The 27900-nt window shown below is 46.6% G+C and overlaps 1 protein-coding gene across 1 annotated transcript in view; it reads left to right on the top strand.

The window, feature by feature from the left end:
- LOC311131467 (carboxyl-terminal PDZ ligand of neuronal nitric oxide synthase protein-like) overlaps nt 1-27900 on the top strand; it is a 187195-nt gene that overhangs the window by 142669 nt on the left and 16626 nt on the right. The window contains exon 9 of the mRNA XM_084164481.1: nt 18783-18948. Within this exon, the coding sequence (XP_084020607.1) occupies nt 18783-18948 (166 nt within the window). The remainder of the gene's footprint in view (nt 1-18782; nt 18949-27900) is intronic.

Genomic DNA, 27900 nt, shown 5'->3' with positions numbered 1-27900 from the left:
CCGTCATGGATTAAAATCCTGCAGCGCACGCAAGGTCCCCCTGCTCAAGCCAGCGCATGTCCAGGCCTGTCTGAAGTTTGCCAATGACCTTCTGGATGATCCAGAGGAGGAATGGGAGAAGGTCATGTGGTATGATGAGACAAAAATAGAGCTTTTTGGTCTAAACTCCACTCGCCGTGTTTGGAGGAAGAAGAAGGATGAGTACAACCCCAAGAACACCATCCCAACCGTGAAGCATGGAGGTGGAAACATCATTCTTTGGGGATGCTTTTCTGCAAAGGGGACAGGTCGACTGCACCGTATTGAGGGGAGGATGGATGGGGCCATCTATTGCGAGATCTTGGCCAACAGCCTCCTTCCCTCAGTAAGAGCATTGAAGATGGGTCGTGGCTGGCTCTTCCAGCATGACAACGACCCGAAACACACAGCCAGGGCAACTAAGGAGTGGCTCCGTAAGAAGCATCTCAAGGTCCTGGAGTGGCCTAGCCAGTCTCCAGACCTGAACCCAATAGAAAATCTTTGGAGGGAGCTGAAAGTCCATATTGCCCAGCGACAGCCCTGAAACCTGAAGGATCTGGAGAAGGTCTGTATTGAGGAGTGGGCCAAAATCCCTGCTGCAGTGTGTGCAAACCTGGTCAAGACCTACAGGAAACGTATGATCTCTGTAATTGCAAACAAAGGTTTCTGTACCAAATATTAAGTTCTGCTTTTCTGATGTATCAAATACTTATGTCATGCAATAAAATGCAAATTATTTACTTAAAAATCATACAATGTGATTTTCTGGATTTTTTTTAGATTCCGTCTCTCACAGTTGAAGTGTACCTATGATAAAAATTACAGACCTCTACATGCTTTGTAAGTAGGAAAACCTGAAAAATCGGCAGTGTATCAAATACTTGTTCTCCCCACTGTATATGTTAATTTATCTACCATAAGCCACCTCCATCATCTTTTTAGAGAATTTGGCAGTACGTCCAACCGGCCACACAACCGCAGACCATGTGTATGGCCACGTGTGGGTGAGCGGTTTGCTGATGTCAACGTTGTGAACAGAGTGCCCCATGGTGGTGGTGGGGTTACGGTATGGGTAGGCATAAGCTAAGGACAACGAACACAATTGCATGTTATTGATGGCAATTTGAATGCACAGAGATACCGTGACGAGATCCTGAAGCCCATTGTCGTGCCATTCATCCACCGCCATCACCTCATTTTTCAGCATGATAATGCACGGCCCCATGTCGCAAGGATCTGTACACAATTCTTGGAAGCTGAAAATGTCCCAGTTCTTCCATGGCCTGCATACTCACCAGACATGTCACCCATTGAGCACGTTTGGGATGCTCTGGATCAACGTGTACAACAGCATGTTCCAGTTCCCGCCAATATCCTGCAACTTTGCACAGCCATTGAAGAGGAGTGGGACAACATTCCACATACCATAATCAACAGTCTGACCAACTCGATGCAAAGGAGAGGTTTCGCACTGCATGAGGCAAATGGTGGTCACAGATACTGACTGGTTTTCTGATCCACGGCCCTACTTTTTTTTTAAAGGTATCTTTGACCAACATATGCATATCTGTATTCCCAGTCATGTGAAATCCATAGATTAGGGCCTAATTTATTTAAATTGACTGATTTCCTTACATGAACTGTAACTCAGTAAAATGGGCTCCCGAGTGGCGCAGCGGTCTAAGGCACTGCATCTCAGTGCTTGAGGCGTCACTACAGACCCCCTGGTTTGATTCCAGGCTGTATCACAACCGGCCGTGATTGGGAGTCCCATAGGGCAGCGCACAATTGGCCCAGCGTTGTCCGGGTTTGGCCGGTGTAGGCCATCATTGTAAATACGAATTTGTTCTTAACTGACTTGCCTAGTTAAATAAAGATAAAATAAATAAAAATTGTTGCATTTATATTTTTGTTCAGTATAATTCATACCCTGCTGGAAGTTAGCTCACACACACACACACACACACACACACACACACACACACACACACACACACACACACACACACACACACACACACACACTCTGTCTCTCTCTGCCTGGCTGCATAAACTACATGAGGATAATCCTGAACTGGGTGGTAATAGAGTTGTACATCCTCTGGTTCTTGTAGGAACGTCACCTCAAAACTAAGTCGTTGATTGAGAAGGAACGTTTTAGGGTGGAGGGATTTTCCCCCCCGAAACCCTTTTCAACGGGTGCACTTAGGCTGTTTGCTAATCCAGACTTGCAGGTGTCACTGGAAGTTCAACTACGTTTTAGTCTGTTACAGTTCATTAGAGACTGTAATTATTGAGCCATCTATGTTGCATTATTTCTGTACCCTCACTGCCTCCAGTCCCAGAAATGATTACCTGTGGAATCCCGTGTCATCAAACCAAACTCTGCTTCAAAGCATTTAATTACTGTTTCTTTGATTAAATTTGCAGAAAATGCTGTAAGGTGTTGATAAGAACATGTCTGTCTCTCTCTCGCTCTCTATCTCCCTCTCTGCATTCATCTCTATCTCTCAATTATCTCACACACAGAGACACATACAGTCTCTCTGTGCTCTGTGTTATTATTCAGGCTGCATTCACCATCACCACAGAGCAGCGTTTTTGCAGCGTGTCTCACAGGACTTCAAAAGTCACGTCTTGGACAAATGTGACACCTTCCTTCTCCAAGACCTGTCGGATTAAACTCAGTTTAGCTTTCACACTTTTATCAGTACAGCATGTCTTCTTCTCAGAGTCACGAACCTCGGCCCCCATATCTCATGTTGTGTCCTGGCAGTGCTTGCGGTGTCGTACGGCAGTATATTACCCTGACAGCGCCGTTAGACTGTCTGGATTTACAGATGAACTCTGAGGGTGATGTACTAATGGAGGCTAGATCACTGCCATTTGTCGCTAAGTGGAGTGATGATGGAATCTGATCTGTCTTTTACCCTCTCTCAAAACAATCAATCAATCAAATGTTATTTATGAAGCCCTTTTTACATCAGAAGATGTCACAAAGTGCTATACAGAAACCCAGCCTAAAACCCCAAACAGCAAGCAATGCAGATGTAGAAGCGCGATGGCTAGGAGAAACTCCCTAGAAAGGCAGAAACCTAGGAAGAAACCTAGAGAGGAACCAGGCTCTGAGGGGTGGCCAGTCCCCTTCTGGCTGTGCCGGGTGGAGATTATAACAGTACATTGCCATTAAGGCCAGATCTTTCTCCAAGATGTTCAAACGTTCATTGATGACCAGCAGGGTCAAATAATAATCACAGTGGTTGAAGAGGTTGCAACAGGTCAGTACATCAGGAGTAAATGTCACTTGGCTTTTCATAGCCGGGCATTTAGAGGTTGAAATAGCAGGTGCGGTAGAGAGAGAGAGTTGAAAACAGCAGGTCCGGGACAAGGTAGCACGTCCGGTGAACAGGTCCGGGTTCCATAGCCGCAGGCAGAAGAGTGGAACCTGGTGGACAGGTGGACTGGGGACAGCAAGGAGTCATCAGGCCAGGTAGTTCTGAGGCATGGTCCTAGGGCTCAGGTCCTCCGGGATGGGAGGGAGAGAGGGAGAGAGAGAGAATTAGAGGGAGCATACTTAAATTCACACAGGACACCGGATAAGACAGGAGAATAACACCAGATATAACAGACTGACGCTAGCCCCCCGGCACATAGACTATTGCAGCATAGATACTGGAGGCTGAGACGGGGGTGTCGGGAGACACTGTGGCCCCGTCCGACGATACCCCCGGACAGGGCCAACCAGGCAGGATAATAACCCCACCCACTTTGCCAAAGCACAGCCCCCACACCACCAGAGGGATATCAACAGACCACCAACCTACTACCCTGAGACAAGGCTGAGTATAGCCCACGAAGATCTCATCCACTGCACAAGCTTGAGGGAGCAACAACTCGGACAGGAAGATCACGTCAGTGACTCAACCCACTCAAGTGATGCACCCCTCCTAGGGACGGCATGGAAAGCACCAGTAAGCCAGTGACTCAGCCCCCGTAATAGGGTCAGAGGCAGAGAATCCCAATGGAGAGACAGGAACCGGCCAGGCAGAGACAGCAAGAGCGGTTTGTCGCTCAAGTGACTTTCCGTTCACCTTCGCACCCCTGGGCCAGACTACACTCAATCATAGGACCTACTGAAGAGATGAGTCTTCAGTAAAGACTTAAAGGTCGAGACTGTGTCTGCGTCTCTCACATAGGCAGACCATTCCATAAAAATGTTGCTCTATAGGAGAAAGCCCTGCCTCCAGCTGTTTGCTTAGAAATTCTAGGGACAATAAGGAGGCCTGCGTCTTGTGACCATAGCGTACGTGTAGGTATGTACGGTAGGACCAACTCTGAGATATAGGTAGGAGCAAGCCCTTGTAATGCTTTGTAGGTTAGCAGTAAAACCTTGAAATCAGCCCTAGCCTTAACAGGAAGCCCGTATAGAGAGGCTAGCACTGGAGTAATATGATCAAATTTTGTGGTTCTAGTCAAGATTCTAGCAGCCGTGTTTAGCACTAACCAAAGTTTATTTAGTGCTTTATCCGGGTAGCCGGAGAGTAGAGCATTGAAGTATTCTAATCTAGAAGTGACAAAAGCATGGATTAGCTTTTATGTAACATTTCTGGACAAAAAGTTTCTGATTTTTGCAATGTTACGAAGATGGGAAAAAAGCTGTCCTTGAAATATTCTTGATATGTTCATCAAAAGAGAGATCAGGGTCCAGAGTAACGCCGAGGTCCTTCACAGTTTTCTTTGAGACGACTGTACAACCATCAACATTAATTGTCAGATCCAACAGAAGATCACTTTGTTTCTTGGGACCTAGAACTAGCATCTCACCGAAACGTACAATTGATTTGTCAGAGGACAAACCATCCACAGAGACTAACTGATATCTTTCCGACAGATAAGATCTAAACCAGGCAAGAACTTGTCCATGTAGACCAATTAAGGTTTCCAATCTCTCCAAAAGAATGTGGTGATCGATGGTGTCAAAAGCAGCACTAAGGTCTAGGAGCACGAGGACAGATGTAGAGCCTTGGTCTAACGCCATTAAAATATAATTTACCACCTTCACGAGTGCGGTCTCAGTGCTATGATGGGGTCTAAAACCAGACTGAAGCGTTTCGTATACATTTTTTGTCTTCAGGAAGGCAGTGAGTTGATGCACAACAGCTTTTTTCAAAAAAATTGAGAGGAATGGGAGATTCGATATAGGCTAATAGTTTTTTACATTTTCTGGGTCAAGGTTTGGCATTTTCAAGAGAGGCTTTATTACTGCGACTTTTAGTGAGTTTTGTACACATCCAGTGGATAGGGAGCCATTTATTATGTTCAACATAGGAGGGCCAAGCACAGGACGTAGCTCTTTCAGTAGTTTAGTTGGAATAGGGTCCAGTATGCAGCTTGAAGGTTTAGAGGCCATTACTATTTTCATGAATGTGTCAAGAGATATAGGATTAAAAAACTTGAGTGTCTCCATTGATCCTAGGTCCTGGCAGTTTTGTGCAGACTCAGGACAACTGATCTTTGGAAAAATACGCAGATTCAAAGTGGAGTCCGTAATTTGCTTTCTAATGATCATGATCTTTTTGTCGAAGAAGTTCATGAATTCATCACTGCTGAAGTGAAAGGCATCCTCTCTTGGGGAATGCTGCTTTTTAGTTAGCTTTGCGACAGTATCAAATATACATTTTGGATTGTTCTTATTCTCCTCAATTAGGTTGGAAAAATAGGATGATCGAGCAGCAGTGAGGGCTCTTCAATATTGCTCTGTACTTTGTTTCCAAGCTAGTAGGAAGACTTCCAGTTTGGTGGAGCGCCATTTACGTTCCAATTTTCTGAATGCTTGCTTCAGGCCTCTGGTCTTTTCTGTATACCAGGGAGCTAGTTTCTTGTGACAAATGTTTTTTGTTTTTAGGGGTGCCACTGCATCTAGGGTATTACGCAAGGTTAAATGTAGATCCTCAGTTAGGTCGTTAACTGATTTTTGTACTCCGATGTCCTTGAGTAGTTGGAGGGAGTCTGGAAGGGCCTCTAGGAATCTTTGGGTTGTCTGAGAATTTATAGCACGGCTTTTGATGGTCCTTGGTTGGGGTCTGAACAGATTATTTGTTGCGATTGCAAACATAATAAGATGGTGGTCCGATAGTCCAGGGTTATGAGGAAAAACATTTAGATCCACAATATTTATTCCACGGGACAAAACTAGATCCAGGGTATGACTGTGGCAATGAGTAGGTCCGGAGACATGTTAGACAAAACCCACTGAGTCGATGATGGCTCTGAAAGCCTTTTGAAGTGGGTCTGTGGACTTTTCCATATGAATATTAAAGTCACCAAAAATTAGAATATTATCTGCCATGACTACAAGGTCCGATAGGAATTCATGGAACTCAGTGAGGAACTCTGTATACAGCCCAGGAGGCCTGTAAACAGTAGCTATAAAAAGTGATTGAGTAGGCTGCATAGATTTCATGACTAGAAGCTCAAAAGACGAAAACGCAGTCATTTTTGGAGGGGTACATTTATACATTTGCTATCGTAAATGTTAGCAACACCTCCGCCTTTGCGGGATGCGCGGGGGATATGGTCACTAGTGTAACTAGAAGGAGAGGCCTCATTTAATACAGTAAATGAATCAGGCTTAAGCCATGTTTCAGTCAGGCCAATCACATCAAGATTATGATCAGTGATTAGTTCATTGACCATAACTGCCTTGGAAGTGAGGGATCTAACATTAAGTAGCCCTATTTTGAGATGTGAGATATCACAATCTCTTTCAATAATGACAGGAATGGAGGAGGTCTTTATTCCAGTGAGATTGCTAAGGCGACCACCGCCATGTTTAGTTTTGCTCAACCTAGATCGAGGCACAGACACGGTCTCAATGGGGATAGCTGAGCTGACTACACTGACTGTGCTAGTGGCAGACTCCACTAAGCTGGCAGGCTGGCTAAAAGCCTGTTGGCTGGCCTGCACCCTATCTCATTGTGGAGCTAGAGGAGTTAGAGCCCTGTCTATGTTGGTAGATAAGATGAGAGCACCCCTCCAGCTAGGATGGAGTCTGTCACACCGTCCAGGGGTGGATGGGGGGTGAGGATGAGAAGAGCTAGGGGGAGAGAGGAGAGTGAAGGGGGAGATGGGGAGAGAATAAAGGGAGAGTACACTAAGCGGAAGAGGGGAGGGTGTGGGGTTGAAGAGTGGCTCCATCTTGTGTCTGTATGGTTCAGAGGCTTCTTATTAGACACATAGTCCTTCAGCTGTTTTTCCCATTCCATCACCATCAACTGTTTGTCTTTACAGTTATTACATCACCAATGATGATAGACAGCTATACATCCGCGTTCAAATGAAATCAACGTTTATTGGTCGCGCACACAGATGTTTTGCAGGTGTTATCGCAGCGGCAGCGAAATGCTTATGTTTCCAACAGTGCAGCAATATCTAGCAATACAATAACAATACACACATAATCCTAAACTAAAAAAAGAACAAGAAGTTAAGACACATCAGAATGAGCGATATCAGAACGAGCAATGTCAGAATCCGGAATATAAATACTGTATATGAATAGAAAAGGTGTGTACAGAAGCAGTAGTCATCTACGATGAGCCATGACTAGAATACAGTATATACAGTTGAAGTCGGAAGTTTACATACACTTAGGTTGGAGTAATTAAAACTTGTTATTCAACCACTACACAAATGTCTTGTTAACAAACTATAGTTTTGGCAAGTTGGTTAGGACATCTACTTTGTGCATGACACAAGTCATTTTTCCAACAATTGTTTACAGACAGATTATTTCACTTATAGTTCACTGTATCACAATTCCAGTGAGTCAGAAGTTTACATACACTAAATTGACTGTGCCTTTAAACAGCTTGGAAAATTACAGAAAATTGTGTCATGGCTTTAGAAGCTTCTGATAGGCTAATTGACATCAATTTGAGTCAATTGGAGGTGTACCTGTGGATGTATTTCAAGGCCTACCTTCAAACTCAGTGCCTCTTTTGCTTGACATCATTGTAAAATCAAAATAAATCAGCCAAGACCTCAGAAAAAAATGCCTGAAGGTACCACGTTAATCTGTTCAAACAATAGTACGCAAGTATAAACACCATGGGACCACGCAGCCGTCATACCGCTCAGGAAGGAGACACGTTCTGTCTCCTAGAGATGAACGTACTTTGGTGTGAAAAGTGCAAATCAATCCCAGAACAACAGCAAAGGACCTTGTGAAGATGCTGGAGGAAATAGGTACAAAGTATCTATATCCACAGTAAAACGAGTCCTATATCGACATAACCTGAAACGCCGCTCAGCAAGGAAGAAGCCACTGCTCCAAAACCGCCATAAAAAAGCCAGACTACGGTTTGCAACTGCACATGGGGACAAAGATCGTACTTTTTGGAGAAATGTAATCTGGTCTGATTAAACAAAAATAGAACTGTTTGGCCATAATGACCATCGTTATGTTTGGAGGAAAAGGGGGGCGGCTTGCAAGCTGAAGAACACCATCCCAACCGTGAAGCACGGGGGTGGCAGCATCATGCTGTGGGGGTGCTTTGCTGCAGGAGGGACTGGTGCACTGCACAAAATAGATGGCATCAAGAGGAAGGAAAATTATGTGGATATATTGAAGCAACATCTCAAGACATCAGTCAGGAAGTTAAAGCTTGGTCTTTCAAATGGACAACGACCCCAAGCATACTTCCAAAGTTGTGGCAAAATGGCTTAAGGACAACAAAGTCAAGGTATTGGAGTGGCCATCACAAAGCCCTGACCTCAATCCTATAGAAAATGTGTGGGCAGAACTGAAAAAGCGTGTACGAGCAAGGAGGCCTACAAACCTGACTCAGTAAAACCAGCTCTGTCAGGAGGAATGGGCCAGAATTCACCCAACTTATTGTGGGAAGCTTGTGGAAGGCTACCCGAAACGTTTGACCCAAGTTAAACAATTTAAAGGCAATGCTACCAAATACTAATTGAGTGTATGTAAACTTCTGACCCACTGGGAATGTGATGAAATAAATAAAAGCTGAAATAAATCATTCTCTCTACTATTATTCTGACATTTCACATTCTTAAAATAAAGAGGTGATCCTAACTGACCTAAGACAGGGAATATTTACTATAATTTAATGTCAGGAATTGTGAAAAACTGAGTTTAAATATATTTGGCTAAGGTGTATGTAAACTTCCGACTTCAACTGTACATATAAAGTAGGTAAAACAGTATGTAAACATTATTAAAGTGACTGGTAGCCGACTAGTGACAGTGTCTAAGGTTCAGGGAAGGGTACTGGGCGGAGGCTGGCTAGTGATGACTGTTTAACAGTCGGATGGCCTGGAGATAAATAAAAAATGTACATTTTGTCAATGTAAATAGTCTATAATTTATTTGCATTTTATTGCATGACATAAGTATTTGATCACCTACCAACCAGTAAGAATTCCGGCTCTCACAGACCTGTTAGTTATTCTTTAAGAAGCCCTCCTGTTCTCCACTCATTGCCTGTATTAACTGCACCTGTTTGAACTCGTTACCTGTATAAAAGACACCTGTCCACACACTCAATCAAACAGACTCCAACCTCTCCACAATGACCAAGACCAGAGAGCTGTGTAAGGACATCAGGGATAAAATTGTAGACCTGCACAAGGCTGGGATGGGCTACAGGACAATAGGCAAGCAGCTTGGTGAGAAGGCAACAACTGTTGGCGCAATTATTAGAAAATGGAAGAAGTTCAAGATGACGGTCAATCACCCTCGGTCTGGGGCTCCATGCAAGATCTCACCTCGTGGGGCATCAATGATCATGAGGAAGGTGAGGGATCAGCCCAGAACTACACGGCAGGACCTGGTCAAGGACCTGAAGAGAGCTGGGACCACAGTCTCAAAGAAAACCATTAGTAACACACTACGCCGTCATGGATTAAAATCCTGCAGCGCACGCAAGGTCCCCCTGCTCAAGCCAGCGCATGTCCAGGCCTGTCTGAAGTTTGCCAATGACCATCTGGATGATCCAGAGGAGGAATGGGAGAAGATCATGTGGTCTGATGAGACAAAAATAGAGCTTTTTGGTCTAAACTCCACTCGCCATGTTTGGAGGAAGAAGAAGGATGAGTACAACCCCAAGAACACCATCCCAACCGTGAAGCATGGAGGTGGAAACATCATTCTTTAGGGATGCTTTTCTGCAAAGGGGACAGGACGACTGCACCGTATTGAGGGGAGGATGGATGGGGCCATGTATCGCGAGATCTTGGCCAACAACCTCCTTCCCTCAGTAAGAGCATTGAAGGTGGGTTGTGGCTGGGTCTTCCAGCATGAACACGTGACTTCCGTCTCGCTTCCGCATTGTCTCCGTGCTGCTGTGCTGTTTGTTGCTACTTGGCTACCTGCCAAACTATTCACGTTTTATTTTTAATAAACGTTTAATCAATCTCTGTGTTCAACAAATTTACCAACTTTTTAGTTTTGTCCTCACTCATCTTTTTTCGTTAAACTTTTTCACCCCGGACGTTTATCCCGAGACAGAAGAGTCATTTTCCTGTGCGTTTTAGCTGCCAACTTTACGTTATTTTCCTTTTTTCCATCGCAACTTTTTTCCCTTATTCAACTTTTTCACTCCGGACGCTTTATCTGGACATGGTTCATCAACATCTTCAACAGCCGAAGCTAAGTAGTAACATTAACATGATGTCTTCTAATTGCAGTCGCTGTACTCATAATATACAGGAGAACGATCGCCTTACGGCGAGAATAGCTGTGCTACAAGCCCAGCTTCAGACGCAATCGTTAGGCAAGGGTAATATCAGTGTAGGAAAGGAAGAAACAGCGTCTGTGCCACCAGTAAGTACAGACAGTAACGTTAGTATAAATCCCCCCGCACAGTCCCCGCAGCCGGACAACTTTCTCATGGCTTCTGGAGGGAAATACTGTTGGAATGCTCAACCGGTGTCGCTCATTCAGCCGACAGAAACCTTCAACCGGTTTTCCCCATTATGTAGCGAGTCGGAGTCTGAGTCTGAGTCTTCTCTAGTCTCTACTCCTCCCGTTACGGGGTCTGAGACTCCGAAGGCTCCCACCATTAGCTCTGACAAATTGAAAACCCTAGTCATTGGCGACTCCATTACCCGCAGTATTAGACTTAAAACGAATCACCCAGCGATCATACACTGTTTACCAGGGGGCAGGGCTACCGACGTTAAGGCTAATCTAAAGATGGTGCTGGCTAAAGCTAAAACTGGCGAGTGTAGAGAGTATAGAGATATTGTTATCCACGTCGGCACCAACGATGTTAGGATGAAACAGTCAGAGGTCACCAAGTGCAACATAGCTTCAGCGTGTAAATCAGCTAGAAAGATGTGTCGGCATCGAGTAATTGTCTCTGGCCCCCTCCCAGTTAGGGGAAGTGACGAGCTCTACAGCAGAGTCTCAGCACTTAATCGCTGGTTGAAAACTGTTTTCTGCCCCTCCCAAAAGATAACATTTGTGGATAATTGGCCCTCTTTCTGGGACTCACCCACAAACAGGACCAAGCCTGACCTGCTGAGGAGTGACGGACTCCATCCTAGCTGGAGGGGTGCTCTCCTCTTATCTACCAACATAGATAGGGCTCTAACTCCTCTAGCCCCACAGTGAAATAGGGTGCAGGCCAGGCAGCAGGCTGTTAGCCAACCTGCCAGCTTAGTGGAGTCTGCCAATAGCACAGTCAGTGTAGTCAGCTCAGCCATACCCATTGAGACTGTGTCTGTGCCTCGACCTAGGTTGGGCAAAACTAAACATGGCGGTGTTCACCCTAGCAATCTTATTAGGATAAAGACCTCCTCCATTCCTGCCATTATTGAAAGAGATCGTGATACCTCACATCTCAAAATAGGGTTACTTAATGTTAGATCCCTCACTTCAAAGGCAGTCATAGTCAATGAACTAATCACTGATCATAATCTTGATGTGATTGGCCTGACTGAAACATGGCTTAAGCCTGATGAATTTGCTGTGTTAAATGAGGCCTCACCTCCTGGTTACACTAGTGACCATATTCCCCGTGCATCCCGCAAAGGCGGAGGTGTTGCTAACATTTACGATAGCAAATTTCAATTTACAAAAAAAAAAATGGCGTTTTCATCTTTTGAGCTTCTAGTCATGAAATCTATGCAGCCTACTCAATCACTTTTTATAGCTACTGTTTACAGGCCTCCTGGGCCATATACAGCGTTCCTCTCTGAGTTTCCTGAATTCCTATCAGACCTTGTAGTCATAGCAGATCATATTCTAATTTTTGGTGATTTTAATATTCACATGGAGAAGTCCACAGACCCACTCCAAAAGTCTTTCGGAGCCATTATCGACTCAGTGGGTTTTGTCCAACATGTCTCTGGACCTACTCACTGCCACAGTCATACTCTGGACCTAGTTTTGTCCCATGGAATAAATGTTGTAGATCTTAATGTTTTTCCACAAAATCCTGGACTATCGGACCACCATTTTATTACGTTTGCAATCGCAACAAATAATCTGCTCAGACCCCAACCAAGGAGCATCAAAAGTCGTGCTATAAATTCTCAGACAACACAAAAATTCATTGATGCCCTTCCAGACTCCTTCTGCCTACCCAAGGACGTCAGAGGACAAAAATCAGTTAACCACTTAACTGAGGAACTCAATTTAACCTTGCGCAATACCCTAGATGCAGTTGCACCCCTAAAAACGAAAAACATTTGTCATAAGAAACTAGCTCCCTGGTATACAGAAAATACCCGAGCTTTGAAGCAAGCTTCCAGGAAATTGGAACGGAAATGGCGCCACACCAAACTGGAAGTCTTCCGACTAGCTTGGAAAGACAGTACCGTGCAGTACCGAAGAGCCCTCACTGCTGCTCGATCATCCTACTTTTCCAACTTAATCGAGGAAAATAAGAACAATCCAAAATTTATTTTTGATACTGTTGCAAAGCTAACTAAAAAGCAGCATTCCCCAAGAGAGGATGGCTTTCACTTCAGCAGTGATAAATTCATGAACTTCTTTGAGGAAAAGATCATGACCATTAGAAAGCAAATTACGGACTCCTCTTTGAATCTGCGTATTCCTCCAGGGCTTAGCTGTCCTGGATCTGCACAGCTCTGCGAGGGCCTGGGATCGGGAGAGACATTTAAGTGTTTTAGTACTATATCTCTTGACACAATGATGAAAATAATCATGGCCTCTAAACCTTCAAGCTGCATACTGGATCCTATTCCTACTAAACTGCTGAAGGAGCTGCTTCCTGTGCTTGGCCCTCCTATGTTGAACATAATAAACAGCTCTCTATCCACCGGATGTGTACCAAACTCACTAAAAGTGGCAGTGATAAAGCCTCTCTTGAAAAAGCCAAACCTTGACCCGGAAAATATAAAAAACTATCGGCCTATATCGAATCTTCCATTCCTCTCAAAAATTTTAGAAAAAGCTGTTGCGCAGCAACTCACTGCCTTTCTGAAGACAAACAATGTATACGAAATGCTTCAGTCTGGTTTTAGACCCCATCATAGCACTGAGACTGCACTTGTGAAGGTGGTAAATGACCTTTTAATGGCGTCAGACCGAGGCTCTGCATCTGTCCTCGTGCTACTAGACCTTAGTGCTGCCTTTGACACCATCGATCACCACATTCTTTTGGAGAGACTGGAAACCCAAATTGGTCTACACGGACAAGTTCTGGCCTGGTTTAGATCCTACCTGTCGGAAAGATATCAGTTTGTCTCTGTGAATGGTCTGTCCTCCGACAAATCAACTGTACATTTCGGTGTTCCTCAAGGTTCCGTTTTAGGACCACTATTGTTTTCACTATATATTTTACCTCTTGGGGATGTTATTCGAAAACATAATGTTAACTTTCACTGCTATGCGGATGACACACAGCTGTACATTTCAATGAAGCATGGTGAAGCCCCAAAATTGCCCTCGCTAGAAGCCTGTGTTTCAGACATAAGGAAGTGGATGGCTGAAAACTTTTTACTTTTAAACTCGGACAAAACAGAGATGCTTGTTCTAGGTCCCAAGAAACAAAGAGATCTTCTGTTAAATCTGACAATTCATCTTGATGGTTGTAAAGTCGTCTCAAATAAAACTGTGAAGGACCTAGGCGTTACTCTTGACCCTGATCTCTCTTTTGACGAACATATCAAGACTGTTTCAAGGACAGCTTTTTTCCATCTACGTAACATTGCAAAAATCAGAAATTTTCTGTCCAAAAATGATGCAGAAAAATTAATCCATGCATTTGTTACTTCTAGGTTAGACTACTGCAATGCTCTATTTTGCGGCTACCCGGATAAAGCACTAAATAAACTTCAGTTAGTGCTAAATACGGCTGCTAGAATCCTGACTAGAACCAAGAAATTTGATCATATTACTCCAGTGCTAGCTTCCCTACACTGGCTTCCTGTTAAGGCAAGGGCTGATTTCAAGGTTTTACTGTTAACCTATAAAGCGTTACATGGGCTTGCTCCTACCTATCTTTCCGAGTTGGTCCTGCCGTACATACCAATACGTACGCTACGGTCACAAGACGCAGGCCTCCTAATTGTCCCTAGAATTTCTAAGCAAACAGCGGGAGGCAGGGCTTTCTCCTATAGATCTCCATTTTTATGGAACAGTCTGCCTACCCATGTGAGAGACGCAGACTCGGTCTCAACCTTTAAGTCTTTACTGAAGACTTATCTCTTCAGTAGGTCATATGATTGAGTGTAGTCTGGCCCAGGAGTGTGAAGGTGAACGGAAAGGCTGGAGCAACGAACAGCCCTTGCTGTCTCTGCCGGGCCGGTTCCCCTCTCCACTGGGGTTCTCTGCCTCTAACCCTGTTGCAGGGGCTGAGTCACTGGCTTGCTGGTGCTCTTTCATGCCGTCCCTGGGAGGGGTGCGTCACTTGAGTGGGTTGAGTTACTGACGTGATCTTCCTGTCTGGGTTGGCGCCCCCCCCCCCCCTTGGTTTGTGCTGTGGTGGAGACCTCTGTGGGCTATACTCGGCCTTGTCTCAGGATTGTAAGTTGGTGGTTGGGGATATCCCTCTAGTGGTGCGGGGGCTGTGCTTTGGCGGAGTGGGTGGGGTTATATCCTTCCTGTTTGGCCCTGTCCGGGGGTTTCTTCGGATGGGGCCACAGTGTCTCCGGACCGCTCCTGTCTCAGCCTCCAGTATTTATGCTGCAGTAGTTTATGTGTCGGGGGGCTGGGGTTAGTTGGTTATACCTGGAGTACTTCTCCTGTCTTATCCAGTGTCCTGTGTGAATTTAAGTATGCTCTCTCTAATTCTCTCGTTCTCTCTTTCTCTCTGAGAACCTGAGCCCTAGGACCATACGTCAGGACTACCGGGCATGATGACACCTTGCTGTCCCCAGTCCGCCTGGCCTTGCTGCTATTCCAGTTTCAACTGTTCTGCCTGCGGCTACGAAACCCCTACCTGTCCCAGACCTGCTGTTTTCAACTCTTAATGATCGGCTATGAAAAGCCAACTGAGAGACCTGAGCCCTAGGACCATACGTCGGGACTACCGGCCGTGGTGACTCCTTGCTGTCCCCAGTCCGCCTGGCCTTGCTGCTATTCCAGTTTAAACTGTTCTGCCTGCGGTTATGGAACCCCTACCTGTCCCAGACCTGCTGTTTTCAACTCTTAATGATCGGCTATGAAAAGCCAACTGAGATTTATTCCTGATTATTATTTGACCATGCTTGTCACTTATGAACATTTTTGAACATCTTGGCATGGTTCTGTTATAATCTCCACCCGGCACAGCCAGAAGAGGACTGGCCACCCCTCATAGCCTGGTTCCTCTCTAGGTTTCTTCCTAGGTTTTCGCCTTTCTAGGGAGTTTTTCCTAGCCACCGTGCTTCTACACCTGCATTACTAGCTGTTTGGGGTTTTAGGCTGGGTTTCTGTACAGCACTTCGAGATATTAGCTGATGTAAGAAGGGCTATATAAAATAAAATTGATTGATTGATTGATTGACCCGAAACACACAGCCAGGGCAACTAAGGAGTGGCTCCGTAAGAAGCATCTCAAGGTCCTGGAGTGGCCTAGCCAGTCTCCAGACCTGAACCCAATAGAAAATCTTTGGAGGGAGCTGAAAGTCCGTATTGCCCAGCGACAGCCCCGAAACCTGAAGGATCTGGAGAAGGTCTGTATGGAGGAGTGGGCCAAAATCCCTGCTGCAGTGTGTGCAAACCTGGTCAAGACCTACAGGAAACGTATGATCTCTGTAATTGCAAACAAAGGTTTCTGTACCAAATATTAAGTTCTGCTTTTCTGATGTATCAAATACTTATGTCATGCAATAAAAAGCAAATTAATTACTTAAAAATCATACAATGTGATTTTCAGGATTTTTGTTTTAGATTCCGTCTCTCACAGTTGAAGTGTACCTATGATAAAAATTACAGACCTCTACATGCTTTGTAAATAGGAAAATCTGCAAAATTGGCAGTGTATCAAATACTTGTTCTCCCCACTGTATGTATTTGTCTTGTCCAGGTGAGATAGCGCAGTGTGCAGTGCAATTGCAATTCCGTCGTCTGTGGATCTGTTGGGACGGTATGCAAATTGTAGTGGGTCTAGGGTGTCTGGTAAAGTGGTGGTGATATGATCCTTAACACGCTTGAATGTCTTACTCACGTCTGCCAGGGAGATCAGGAACACACAGACCACGTGAGCGACGGGGGCCTATGTTGCCGGCTCAGTGTTGTTTTCCTCAAAGCGGGCGAAGAAGGTGTTAAGGTTGTCTGGGAGCGAGGCGTCAGTGTCCGCGACGTGGCTGGCTTTCCCTTTATAACCTGTGATTGTCTGGAGTCCCTGCCACATGCGTCTCGTGTCTGAGCCATTGAATTGCGACTACACTTTATTGTTGTTTTGCCTCTTTGATTGCCTTACGGAGGTCGTAGCTGGTCTGTTTGTACATGTCCATGTTCCCAGTCACCTTGCCGTGGTTAAATGCATTGGTTTTGCATGAATGCTGCCATCTATCCACAGTTTTTTGTTTGGATGAATTCTAATCGTCACAGTAGCATTACCTTGGTTACAGAATTTTTGTAGCTATGGTACATGTATGATGAAACAGAATAATATCATCTTGTTAAATTGAAAGACAGAATCAGAGAGCTTCAGACTCTCTAGCTACAGCCTCATGACTCTATTCATGCTCCATTCTCCTTGATGTGAGAAATTAATGCAGTGCTTTAGAGTCATGGGCTGTATACCAAGCCAGAAATATCCCTTTGTATTCATAATGCTCCTTGAAGTAAGAAAACCACAGCAGAAGTGTTCCTATATAAACCATCACAAAGTTTGAAGTAGAAGCGCTCGCTCAATGTCAAGTTAGAAATACCACAGTAGCACTCATTGTCAACCATTCACAAATCGATGGGCCTTTTTCTTTGCAATATCTTCATTGCTTGTCTTGTCAGGAAATATGCCAGCAGCATACCACCCTGCATCCCACTGCTGGCTTGCCTCTGAAGTTAAGCAGGATTGGTCTAGTCGTTCCCTGGATGGGAGACCAGATGCTGCTGGAAGTGGTGTTGGAGGGCCAGTAGGAGGCACTATTTTCTCTGGTCTAAAAATATCCCAGTACCCTGGCAGTGATTGGGGACATTGCCCTGTGTAGGGTGCTGTCTTTTGGATGGGATGTCACTGAAGATCCCATGGCACTAAGAGTAGGGGTGTTAACCTGGCTAATTTCCCAATTTGCCCCTCTCATTCAATTTATGTGGTAAAATATGCTGCACATCCAATTAGGGCTGTGACTGTCATGGAATTTTGGATGATGGTTATTGGTCAGCCAAATGACCGCGGTCACCGTTATAATCGTTTGAATAGTAATTATTTTGTAAAACATTTTTTAAAGACTCACATTTTCTGACTGCATGTGCTGCTGCTGCAGGGAGGGGGGGTTACCTATGCATCAAAATACTTGTTTGCTACAACACCTTGCTTGTTTCTGCAAGGAGCAACAAAGTCTCATCACGTTGTATAGAGTCCATGTTACAGCGGAAACTGACTTAACCGCGATCCACACACATACAATTTTTCTTTATCCATAATCGTCAGTTACACGATTATATAGTAATTATGCCAGCCCTACATCCAATGCCACTCTGCCTCCCCTTGGAATGAAGCTTAACAAAAGAGGTTGAATCTAAGCTCTGGCTAGTAATACCATGTAGACTAATGCACATGCATGTCCCTTGATTCAGACAAAATCACTCAGCTACTGCTCTGGCCATCATCAGTGTCTCTCCACTTGTTTCTGAGAAGACATGATAATCCCCAGGGTTGTCTGTGTCCTGAGCCTGGTGTTGAAGCCTGGGATAGAGAAGAAACAGGGTATCTTCTTCTCTGGTTTAAATTATTTAGTGACTAATGCCACTGCAGGCTGCTCCTTTAATGGAAACTGTCTTTCTTCTTCTCTTGGTTTAATCCTGCTACAGACCATACATGGCATTACCTTTACATGAGCTTGAGCTTGAGCTTGGAGTCTGGCAGTCCTCATCTTGCTCTTCATGTTATGGGCTTTGGTGAGACACACACAGACACACTGACACTCTCAATAGTCTGAAGTCGGTATTGAGTGTTTGTTTGTGTACATGCATATCTCAGGAGTGTTGGTACTCTCTCTCTCAGGTGTATGTACATAGTGTATCGTGTGCACGTGCATTCGTGCATGTGTGTGTGTTCTCTCTCTCCCAAGTGTGTACTTATCTCAGACGTACAGTAAGTCTGTGTGTTCTCTCCCCCCAGGTGCACCTGTTGAAGGACCAGCTGAGTGCGGAGGCTACAGCCAGACTGGAGGCCCAGGCCAGAGTGCACCAGCTGCTGCTCCAGAACAAGGACCTGCTGCAGCACATCTCTCTACTGGTCAAACAGATCCAGGAGCTGGAGGTCAAAATGTCAGGACCCTGCTCCAGTGAGTACACTCACGGATGCATGACTACAAACACACAAACATACGCATGCACACACATGCACAGGTGGACTTGCGAACACACACACACACAAGCATGGACACACAGTCTTGGGGCTCTATATTAACAAACCTAACGCAATGGTTAATCTAAGCGCAGGCAGTAGTTCAGGGGTGTGTCAGAAATATTTTAGCTATTTTCACTATAACAATGATCGGCTCACTTGCTGGGTTTTGATGAATAAACAAGTTGTGGCTGTGTCGAGACTTGGCCCCTCACTGGCCAATCAGAACATGCTCCATGGCGAAATAAGTGGTTGCTTCAAGTTGTGTGTTTACGGTCATTTATGTATTGCCTTGGAATCAACTCCAACTCCAATGTTAGTGCGTTATAGTTTGTTAAATGGCTTACAGAAACAAAATAACAACATGTAGACCTATCTTTGCTAAATACGTTAACTTGAACCCATTTGCAGTCCACATTGTTCTAAGTAATTGTATGGCTTCAATAGCATTCACACTGATATAGGGGCTAGGCCTACTGTAAATTTCATTATGGCTGAGCATGGACATGCATGGCTAAAATAATGTGGGCCTGCCTACAATGCATAGAGAAAAAGGGAATGTCAGCTCACTGTTGTACTCCTCTCAAACCTGATATTTTAATAAAGCTTTGGTGATTAAGATGTATACTGAACAAAAATATGAACACAACATGCAACAATTTCAACAATTTTACTGAGTTACAGTTTATATGAGGAAATCAGTCAATTGAATTCATTAGGCCCTAATCTATGGATTTCACATGACGGCAGGGACGCAGCCATGGGGGGGCCTGGGAGGGCATAGGACCACCCACTTGGGAGCCAGGCCCATCCACTGGGAAGTCAAGCCCAGCCAATCAGAATCAGTTTTTCCCCACAAAAGGGCTTTATTACAGACAGAAATACTCCTCAGTTTCATCAGCTGTCTGGGTGGCTGGTCTCAGATGATCCCGCAGGTGAAGAAGTCGGATGTGGAGGTCCTGCGCTGACGTGGTTACAAGTGGTCTGCGGTTGTAAGGCCAGTTGGACGTACTGCCAAATTCTCTAAAACGACGTTGGAGACGGCTTATGGTAGAGAAATTAACATTATATTATCTGTTAATAGCTCTGGTGGACATTCCTGCAGTCAACATGCCAATTGCGCACTTCCTCAAAACTTGAGACATCTGTGGCATTGTGTTGTGTGACAAACTGCACATTTTAGAGTGACCTTTTATTGTCCCCAGCACAAGGTGCATGTGTGTAATGATCATGCTGTTTAATCAGCTTCTTGATATGCCACACCTGTCAGGTGAATGGGTTATCTTGGCAAAGGAGAAATGCTCACTAACAGGGATGTAAACAAATGTGTGCCCAAAATTTGACAGAAATAAACTTTTTTCTATATGACATTGTCAAGAGTGCTATATGTGGATGTGGTGCAGGAATCAGGCGCAGGACACAGAAGCTTCGTCCAACAGACTTTAGTACTCCAAACACAACACGAGCCAAAAAGAGCCCGGAGACGAGCGATTACGCACACAGGCGTAAACTAGCAAAGAAAATACTAACGCGCACACACGTGCGGAAAACTCTTCTACAACAACGGAGAAAAACCAAACACAGTCTCAGTAGACAGGTAGCGCAATCACACACAACCCCTGACAAACAAAACAAGAACTTAAAGGACACATAATCAACGCTAAACGACAACAGGTGTACAACATTAAGACAAAACCAAACGAACATCGAAAACATACAACGGTGGTAGCTAGTACTCCGGGGACGACGACCGCCGAAGTCTGCCCGAGCAAGGAGGAGAAGCAGCCTCGGCCGAAACCGTGACAGTACCCCCCCCCCCTTGACGCGCGGCTCCAGCCGTGCGCCGACCCCGGCCTCGGGGACGACCAGGAGGACGCGGAGCAGGGCGCGCAGGGTGACTACGGTGGAACTGTGTCAGGAGAGACGGGTCTAGGATGTCCCTCCTCGGCACCCAGCACCGCTCCTCCGGGCCGTACCCCTCCCACTCCACAAGATATTGGAGACCCCCCATCCGGTGTCTCGAATCCAAGATGGACCGAATTGTGTACGCCGGAGCCCCCTCGATGTCCAGTGGGGGGGAGGAGTCTCTGCAATCTCATCTTCCTGGAGTGGACCAGCTACCACCGGCCTGAGAAGAGACACATGGAACGAGGGGTTAATATTCTTATACTCAATAGGCAGTGGCAACCTGTAACACACCTCGTTCAATCTCCTCAGGACTTTAAAAGGCCCCACAAACCGCCGACCCAGCTTCCGGCAGGGCAGGCGGAGGGGTAGGTTTCTGGTCGAGAGCCAGACTCGATCTCCAGGTGCGTACACCGGCCCCTCACTGCGGTGGAGATCGGCGCTCGCCTTCTGTCGACGGATGGCCCGCTGCAGATGGACGTGTGCAGCGTTCCAGGTCTCCTCCGAGCGCCTTACCCACTCATCCACCGCAGGGGCCTCGATCTGGCTCTGATGCCACGGTGCCAGAACCGGCTGGTAACCCAACACACATTGGAAAGGGGTTAGGTTGGTGGAGGAGTGGCGGAGAGAGTTCTGGGCCATCTCTGCCCAGGGAATATACCTCGCCCACTCCTCCGGCCAGCCCTGGCAATACGACCTCAGAAACCTACCCACATCCTGGTTCACTCGTTCTACCTGCCCATTACTCTCCGGGTGGTACCCCGAGGTAAGGCTCACCGAGACCCCCAAGCGCTCCATGAACGCTCTCCAGACTCGGGAGGTGAACTGGGGACCTCGATCAGACGTGGGTGAAGAGTGCCTCAGCGGTCTGCAAGGCAGTAGGAAGACCTGGCATTGGGAGAAGACGACAGGCTTTAGAGAACCGATCCACAACGACCATTACTAGCTGTTTGGGGTTTTAGGCTGGGTTTCTGTACAGCACTTCGAGATATTAGCTGATGTAAGAAGGGCTATATAAAATAAAATTGATTGATTGATTGATTGACCAGTATGGTGGTATTCCCCTGAGAGGGGGGAAGGTCTGTAACAAAATCTACCGAGAGGTGCGACCAGGGTTGTTGTGGAACGGGCAGGGGTTGTAACTTACCCCTGGGCAGATGTCTGGGCGCCTTACACTGGGCGCACACCGAACAGGAGGAGACATAAACCCTCACATCCCTGGCTAACGTTGGCCACCAGTACTTCGCACTAAGGCAGTGCACTGTCCGGCCAATACCTGGATGTCCAGAGGAGGGTGACGTGTGAGCCCAATAAATGAGTCGATCCCGAACCTCGAGCGGAACGTACGTCCGACCCACCGGACACTGTGGAGGGCTAGGGTCGGTACGCAACGCCCGCTCGATTTCAGCATCGACCTCCCACACTACCGGTGCCACTAGACAAGACTCCGGCAGTATGGAAGTGGGCTCTATCAATCAATCAATCAATTTTATTTTATATAGCCCTTCTTACATCAGCTAATATCTCGAAGTGCTGTACAGAAACCCAGCCTAAAACCCCAAACAGCTAGTAATGCAGGTGTAGAAGCACGGTGGCTAGGAAAAACTCCCTAGAAAGGCGAAAACCTAGGAAGAAACCTAGAGAGGAACCAGGCTATGAGGGGTGGCCAGTCCTCTTCTGGCTGTGCCGGGTGGAGATTATAACAGAACCATGCCAAGATGTTCAAAAATGTTCATAAGTGACAAGCATGGTCAAATAATAATCAGGAATAAATCTCAGTTGGCTTTTCATAGCCGATCATTAAGAGTTGAAAACAGCAGGTCTGGGACAGGTAGGGGTTCCATAACCGCAGGCAGAACAGTTTAAACTGGAATAGCAGCAAGGCCAGGCGAACTGGGGACAGCAAGGAGTCACCACGGCCGGTAGTCCCGACGTATGGTCCTAGGGCTCAGGTCTCTCAGTTGGCTTTTCATAGCCGATCATTAAGAGTTGAAAACAGCAGGTCTGGGACAGGTAGGGAATTCGTAGCCGCAGGCAGAACAGTTGAAACTGGCTCTACGGACCTCTCCTCTGTGTCATACCGCCGGGACAGGGCGTCTGCCTTACCGTTCTGGGACCCAGGGATGTACGTGATCTTAAATACAAACCGGGTTAGAAACATGTTCCATCGCGCCTGGCGAGGGTTCAGTCTCCTAGCTGCCCGAATGTACTCCAGGTTACGGTGGTCAGTCAAAATGAGGAAAAGGTGTTGAGCCCCCTCAAGCCAATGCCTCCACACCTTTAGGGCTTGAACCACGGCTAACAGCTCCCTGTCACCTACGTCATAATAACGCTCCGCCGGGCTGAGCTTTTTGGAGTAAAAGGCACAGGGGCGGAGTTTAGGTGGCGTGCCGGACCGTTGAGATAGCACGGCCCCTATACCAGCCTCAGACGCGTCCACCTCTACCTGAAATGGTAAACCGGGATCCGGATGCGCAAGCACTGGAGCCGAAGTAAACAGGGCCTTCAGTCTCCCAAAAGCCCTGTCCGCCTCCGCTGACCACTGCAAGCGCACCGGACCCCCCTTCAGAAGAGACGTTATGGGAGCTGCCACCTGTCCAAAACCCCGGATAAACCTACGGTAGTAATTCGCAAAACCCAACAACTGCTGCACCTCTTTAACGGTGGTTGGGGTTTGCCAATTACGCACGGCTGACACCCGTCAACCTCCATCTTCACCCCTGACGCGGACAACTGATAACCCAGAAAGGAGACCGACTCCTGAAAAAACAGACATTTCTCTGCCTTGACATACAGGTCGTGCTCCAACAGCCTACCCAACACTCGGCGCACCAGGGCTACATGCTCGTCTCGGGTAGGCGAGTACACCAGGATGTCATCTATGTACACGACCACACCCTGCCCCTGCATGTCCCGGAAGATCTCATCCACGAAGGATTGGAAGACTGAAGGAGCATTCATCAACCCGTATGGCATGACGAGATACTCGTAATGACCCGAGGTGGTACTAAATGCCGTCTTCCATTTATCGCCCTCCCTAATGCGCACCAAGTTATATGCGCTCCTGAGATCCAGTTTCGTGAAGAAACGGGCTCTGTGCAAAGACTCTGTCATAGTCGCAATCAGAGGGAGTGGATAACTGTATTTCACAGTGATCTGATTGAGACTACGGTAATCAATGCACGGGCGCAACCCTCCATCCTTTTTCTTCACAAAAAAGAAGCTCGAGGACGCAGGAGAAGTGGAGGACCGTATGTATCCTTGTCTCAGAGATTCGGCTATGTAAGTTTCCATAGCTCTCTTCTCCTCTTGGGACAGAGGATACACATGGCTCCGCGGAAGCGCTGCTCCTGCCTGGAGGTCTATCGCACAATCCCCCTGTCTATGAGGAGGCAACCGCGTCGCCCTCGATTTACTGAACACAAGTGCCAAATCCTCATACTCAGTGGGAATGCGCATTGCGGACACCTGGTTTGGACTCTCCACCGAGGTCGCCCCCACGGAAACACCCAAACATCGCCCCTCACACTGGGCAGACCACTCCTTAAGAGCCCTCTCTTGCCACGAAATAGAAGGATTATGGGTACTCAACCAGGGAATTCCCAGTACCACCGGATACGCAGGAGAGTCGATCAGATATAGCTGGATAGTCTCCTCATGACCCTCCTGCGTACACATCCTAAGTGGCGCTGTGACCTCCCTGATCAACCCCGATCCCAACGGACGGCTATCTAGGGCATGAACGGGAAATGGGACGTCAACAGGAAGAAGGGGAATCCCTAGTTCTAAACAAAATGTACGATCAACAAAATTCCCAGCTGCGCCTGAATCTACTAGCGCCTTATGCTGGGAATGAGGTGCAACCTGTGGAAATCGCACAGGTATACAGAAGTGCACAACAGAGAGCTCTGGGTAAGTGGGACGCCTACTCACCTGGAAGGACTCCCCAGTGCGGCGCCTGCCGTATTCTCCCCTAGGAGACCCTCCCCAGCACCTGGCCGCGGTGTGTCCTCCACGGCCACAGTTGGTGCAGGGGACGGCCCCCCTAGTGCTCCTTCCTCTCCTCTCTCTAGCGCCAGCACCCCCGAGCTCCATAGGGCTCGGCTCGGAGGTGCTGGAGGGTGGAATGGACGAACCCCAATCGGAACGTCCGCGGGTGGCCAGCAGGGTGTCCAGCAGGATGGACATGTCCACCAACTGGTCGAACGTGAGGCTGGTATCCCTGCAGGCCAGCTCACGACGGACGTCCTCCTGTAGACTACAACGGTAGTGATCGATGAGAGCCCGCTCATTCCACCCTGCATCCGCCGCTAGAGTCCGGAATTCCAAAGCGAACTCCTGGGCGCTCCTCTTCCCCTGCCGGAGGTAGAATAGACGCTCCCCCGCCACTTTCCCCTCAGGTGGATGGTCGAACACAGCCTTGAAGCGGCGGGAGAACTCCGCGTATGTGATCGTGGCGGCGTCTATCCTCCTCCATTCGGCGTTGGCCCACTCCAACGCCTTGCCGGTGAGACAGGAGATGAGGGCGGAAACGCTCTTGTGTCCCGAGGGCGCCGGGTGTACGGTGGCCAGGTATAGTTCCACCTGCAGGAGGAACCCCTGACACCCGGCAGCGGTGCCATCATACGCCCTCGGGAGCGAGAGCCGAATCCCACTGGGTTCCGGAGCTTGGATGGGCGGACTGGCCGATGGTGATGGCAAGGTAGGTGGAGATGTGGATGCCCCTCTGTTCTCCCATCGGTGCAGAGTGTTTATTACGTCCTGAAGGGCGGTCCCGATACGAAGGATCTGGTCGTTCTGTTCGCGGACGCGCTCCTCCAGTGACTCGGGTGCTGCTGCTGCTCCTGCTGATTCCATAATGGTGTGTGATTCTGTCAAGAGTGCTGTATGTGGATGTGGTGCAGGAATCAGGCGCAGGACACAGAAGCTTCGTCCAACAGACTTTAGTACTCCAAACACAACACGAGCCAAAAAGAGCCCGGAGACGAGCGATTACGCACACAGGCGTAAACTAGCAAAGAAAATAATAACGCGCACACACGTGCGGAAAACTCTCCTACAACAACGGAGAAAAACCAAACACAGTCTCAGTAGACAGGTAGCGCAATCACACACAACCCCTGACAAACAAAACGAGAACTTAAAGGACACATAATCAACGCTAAACGACAACAGGTGTACAACATTAAGACAAAACCAAATGAACATCGAAAACATACAACGGTGGTAGCTAGTACTCCGGGGACGACGACCGCCGAAGTCTGCCCGAGCAAGGAGGAGAAGCAGCCTCGGCTGAAACCGTGACAGACATATTTCTGGGATCTTTTATTTTTTAGCTCATGAAACATGGGACCAACACTTTACATGCTGCGTTTATATTTTTGTTCAGTATATTTCCAAGCGGTGTCTGGAGCCAAACCCTTTATCGACAGTCTTGACTAATTTGCGATTGCATTGGGCAGACAAAAAAATGCATTCATTGAGAGAAGGGGAGGCTATGCTTGGTTTTTAATCAAATAAAACTAACTGGGGGAAAAACATTTATTAAATTTTTTTAATACAAAGTATTCAGGCACCACAAGCACATTAGGCTAATCTTGTCTTAAATATCCCCATCAGCGCCTCCTGAAATTAGCACTTTGGATCATGTTTTTAAGGACACACCTCAAATATTTTCACCCGCCCATCTGAGCGCAAGCGAGCTGATATAAGACAGGTGAATTGCCGAACCTGGTGTTAGGGCTGGAAAATGCCAGTGCGGCAGTTTTTACATGACCTCTTTAAGCTCTCTGGCCAAGCATAGACTCCAACAGACCAACCAGCATGTTATCATGTAACCTGTTACTTTACTTCACACCTTTCTCAGCTGCATCATTATACAACATGTTACACCTCAGCGGACCAACCTGCTCTACATCTCAGCCAACTCAGCCCTCTCCCCTCCTCCTGATCTCACATGTCACACCTCACCTCCTCCTAATGTAGTGTTTGACACCGTTTCTCAATCCCTACCATGCCCCAGTCCAGCCTGGTCTCGCAGACTAGACGTAACATAGGTAACATAAATCTGGGAATCTCAAATTAGTATGATACTGTATATTACGTTTGGTATGGTTACATAAGAAAAAGTAGGGTGGATGGATGGGTGGGCAAATTGATACATACCATACGAAACATAACTTGGGTAGGCATATAACACGAACGTCTAGCAACCCACAGGTTGCAAGTTCGAATTTCATCACGGACAACTTTAGCATTTTAGCTAATTAGCAACTTTTCAATTACTTACTACTTTTTGCTACTTTGCATGTTAGCTAACCCTTCCCCTAACCCTAACCTTAACCCTTTTAGCTAACCCTAACCTTAACCCTTTAACCTAACTCCTAAACTTAACCCTAACCTAAACCCTAACCCCTAACCCTAACCCCTAGCCTAGCTAACATTAGCCAGCTAGCTATTGTTAGCCACCTAGCCACTTAGCTAGAATTCGTAACATATCATACATTTGACAAATTCGTAACATATTGTATGTTTGCAAATTCATAACATATAATCCGAATTGTAATTCATAACATATCATACGAAATGGGTGATGGACATCCACAAATTAATACATACCATACGAAACGTAACATATAACACAGATGGGTGGGCGTATAACACGAACGTATAGCAACCCACAGGGTCCCGAGTTTGAATCTTACCACGGACAACTTTAGCATTTTAGCTAATTAGCTACTTTTCAACTACATACCACTTTTTTGCTACTTTGCAACTACTTAGCATGTTAGTTAACCCTTCCCCTAACCCTAACCTTAACCCTTTTAGCTAACCCTTCCCCTAACCCTAACCTTAACCCTTTAACCTAACTCCTAAACTTAACCCTAACATAAACCCTAACCCTTACCCTTAGCTTAGCTAATTCATAACATATAATAACTTTAGCAAATTCGTAACATATCATAGGAAATGGGTGATGGACATC

The sequence above is a fragment of the Coregonus lavaretus genome (assembly GCF_964263955.1).
Source record: "Coregonus lavaretus genome assembly, chromosome: 6".
Lineage (NCBI taxonomy): Eukaryota > Metazoa > Chordata > Actinopteri > Salmoniformes > Salmonidae > Coregonus > Coregonus lavaretus.
Note: the sequence above shows the minus strand (reverse complement) of the source record. Positions and strands in the feature narration are given on the sequence as shown.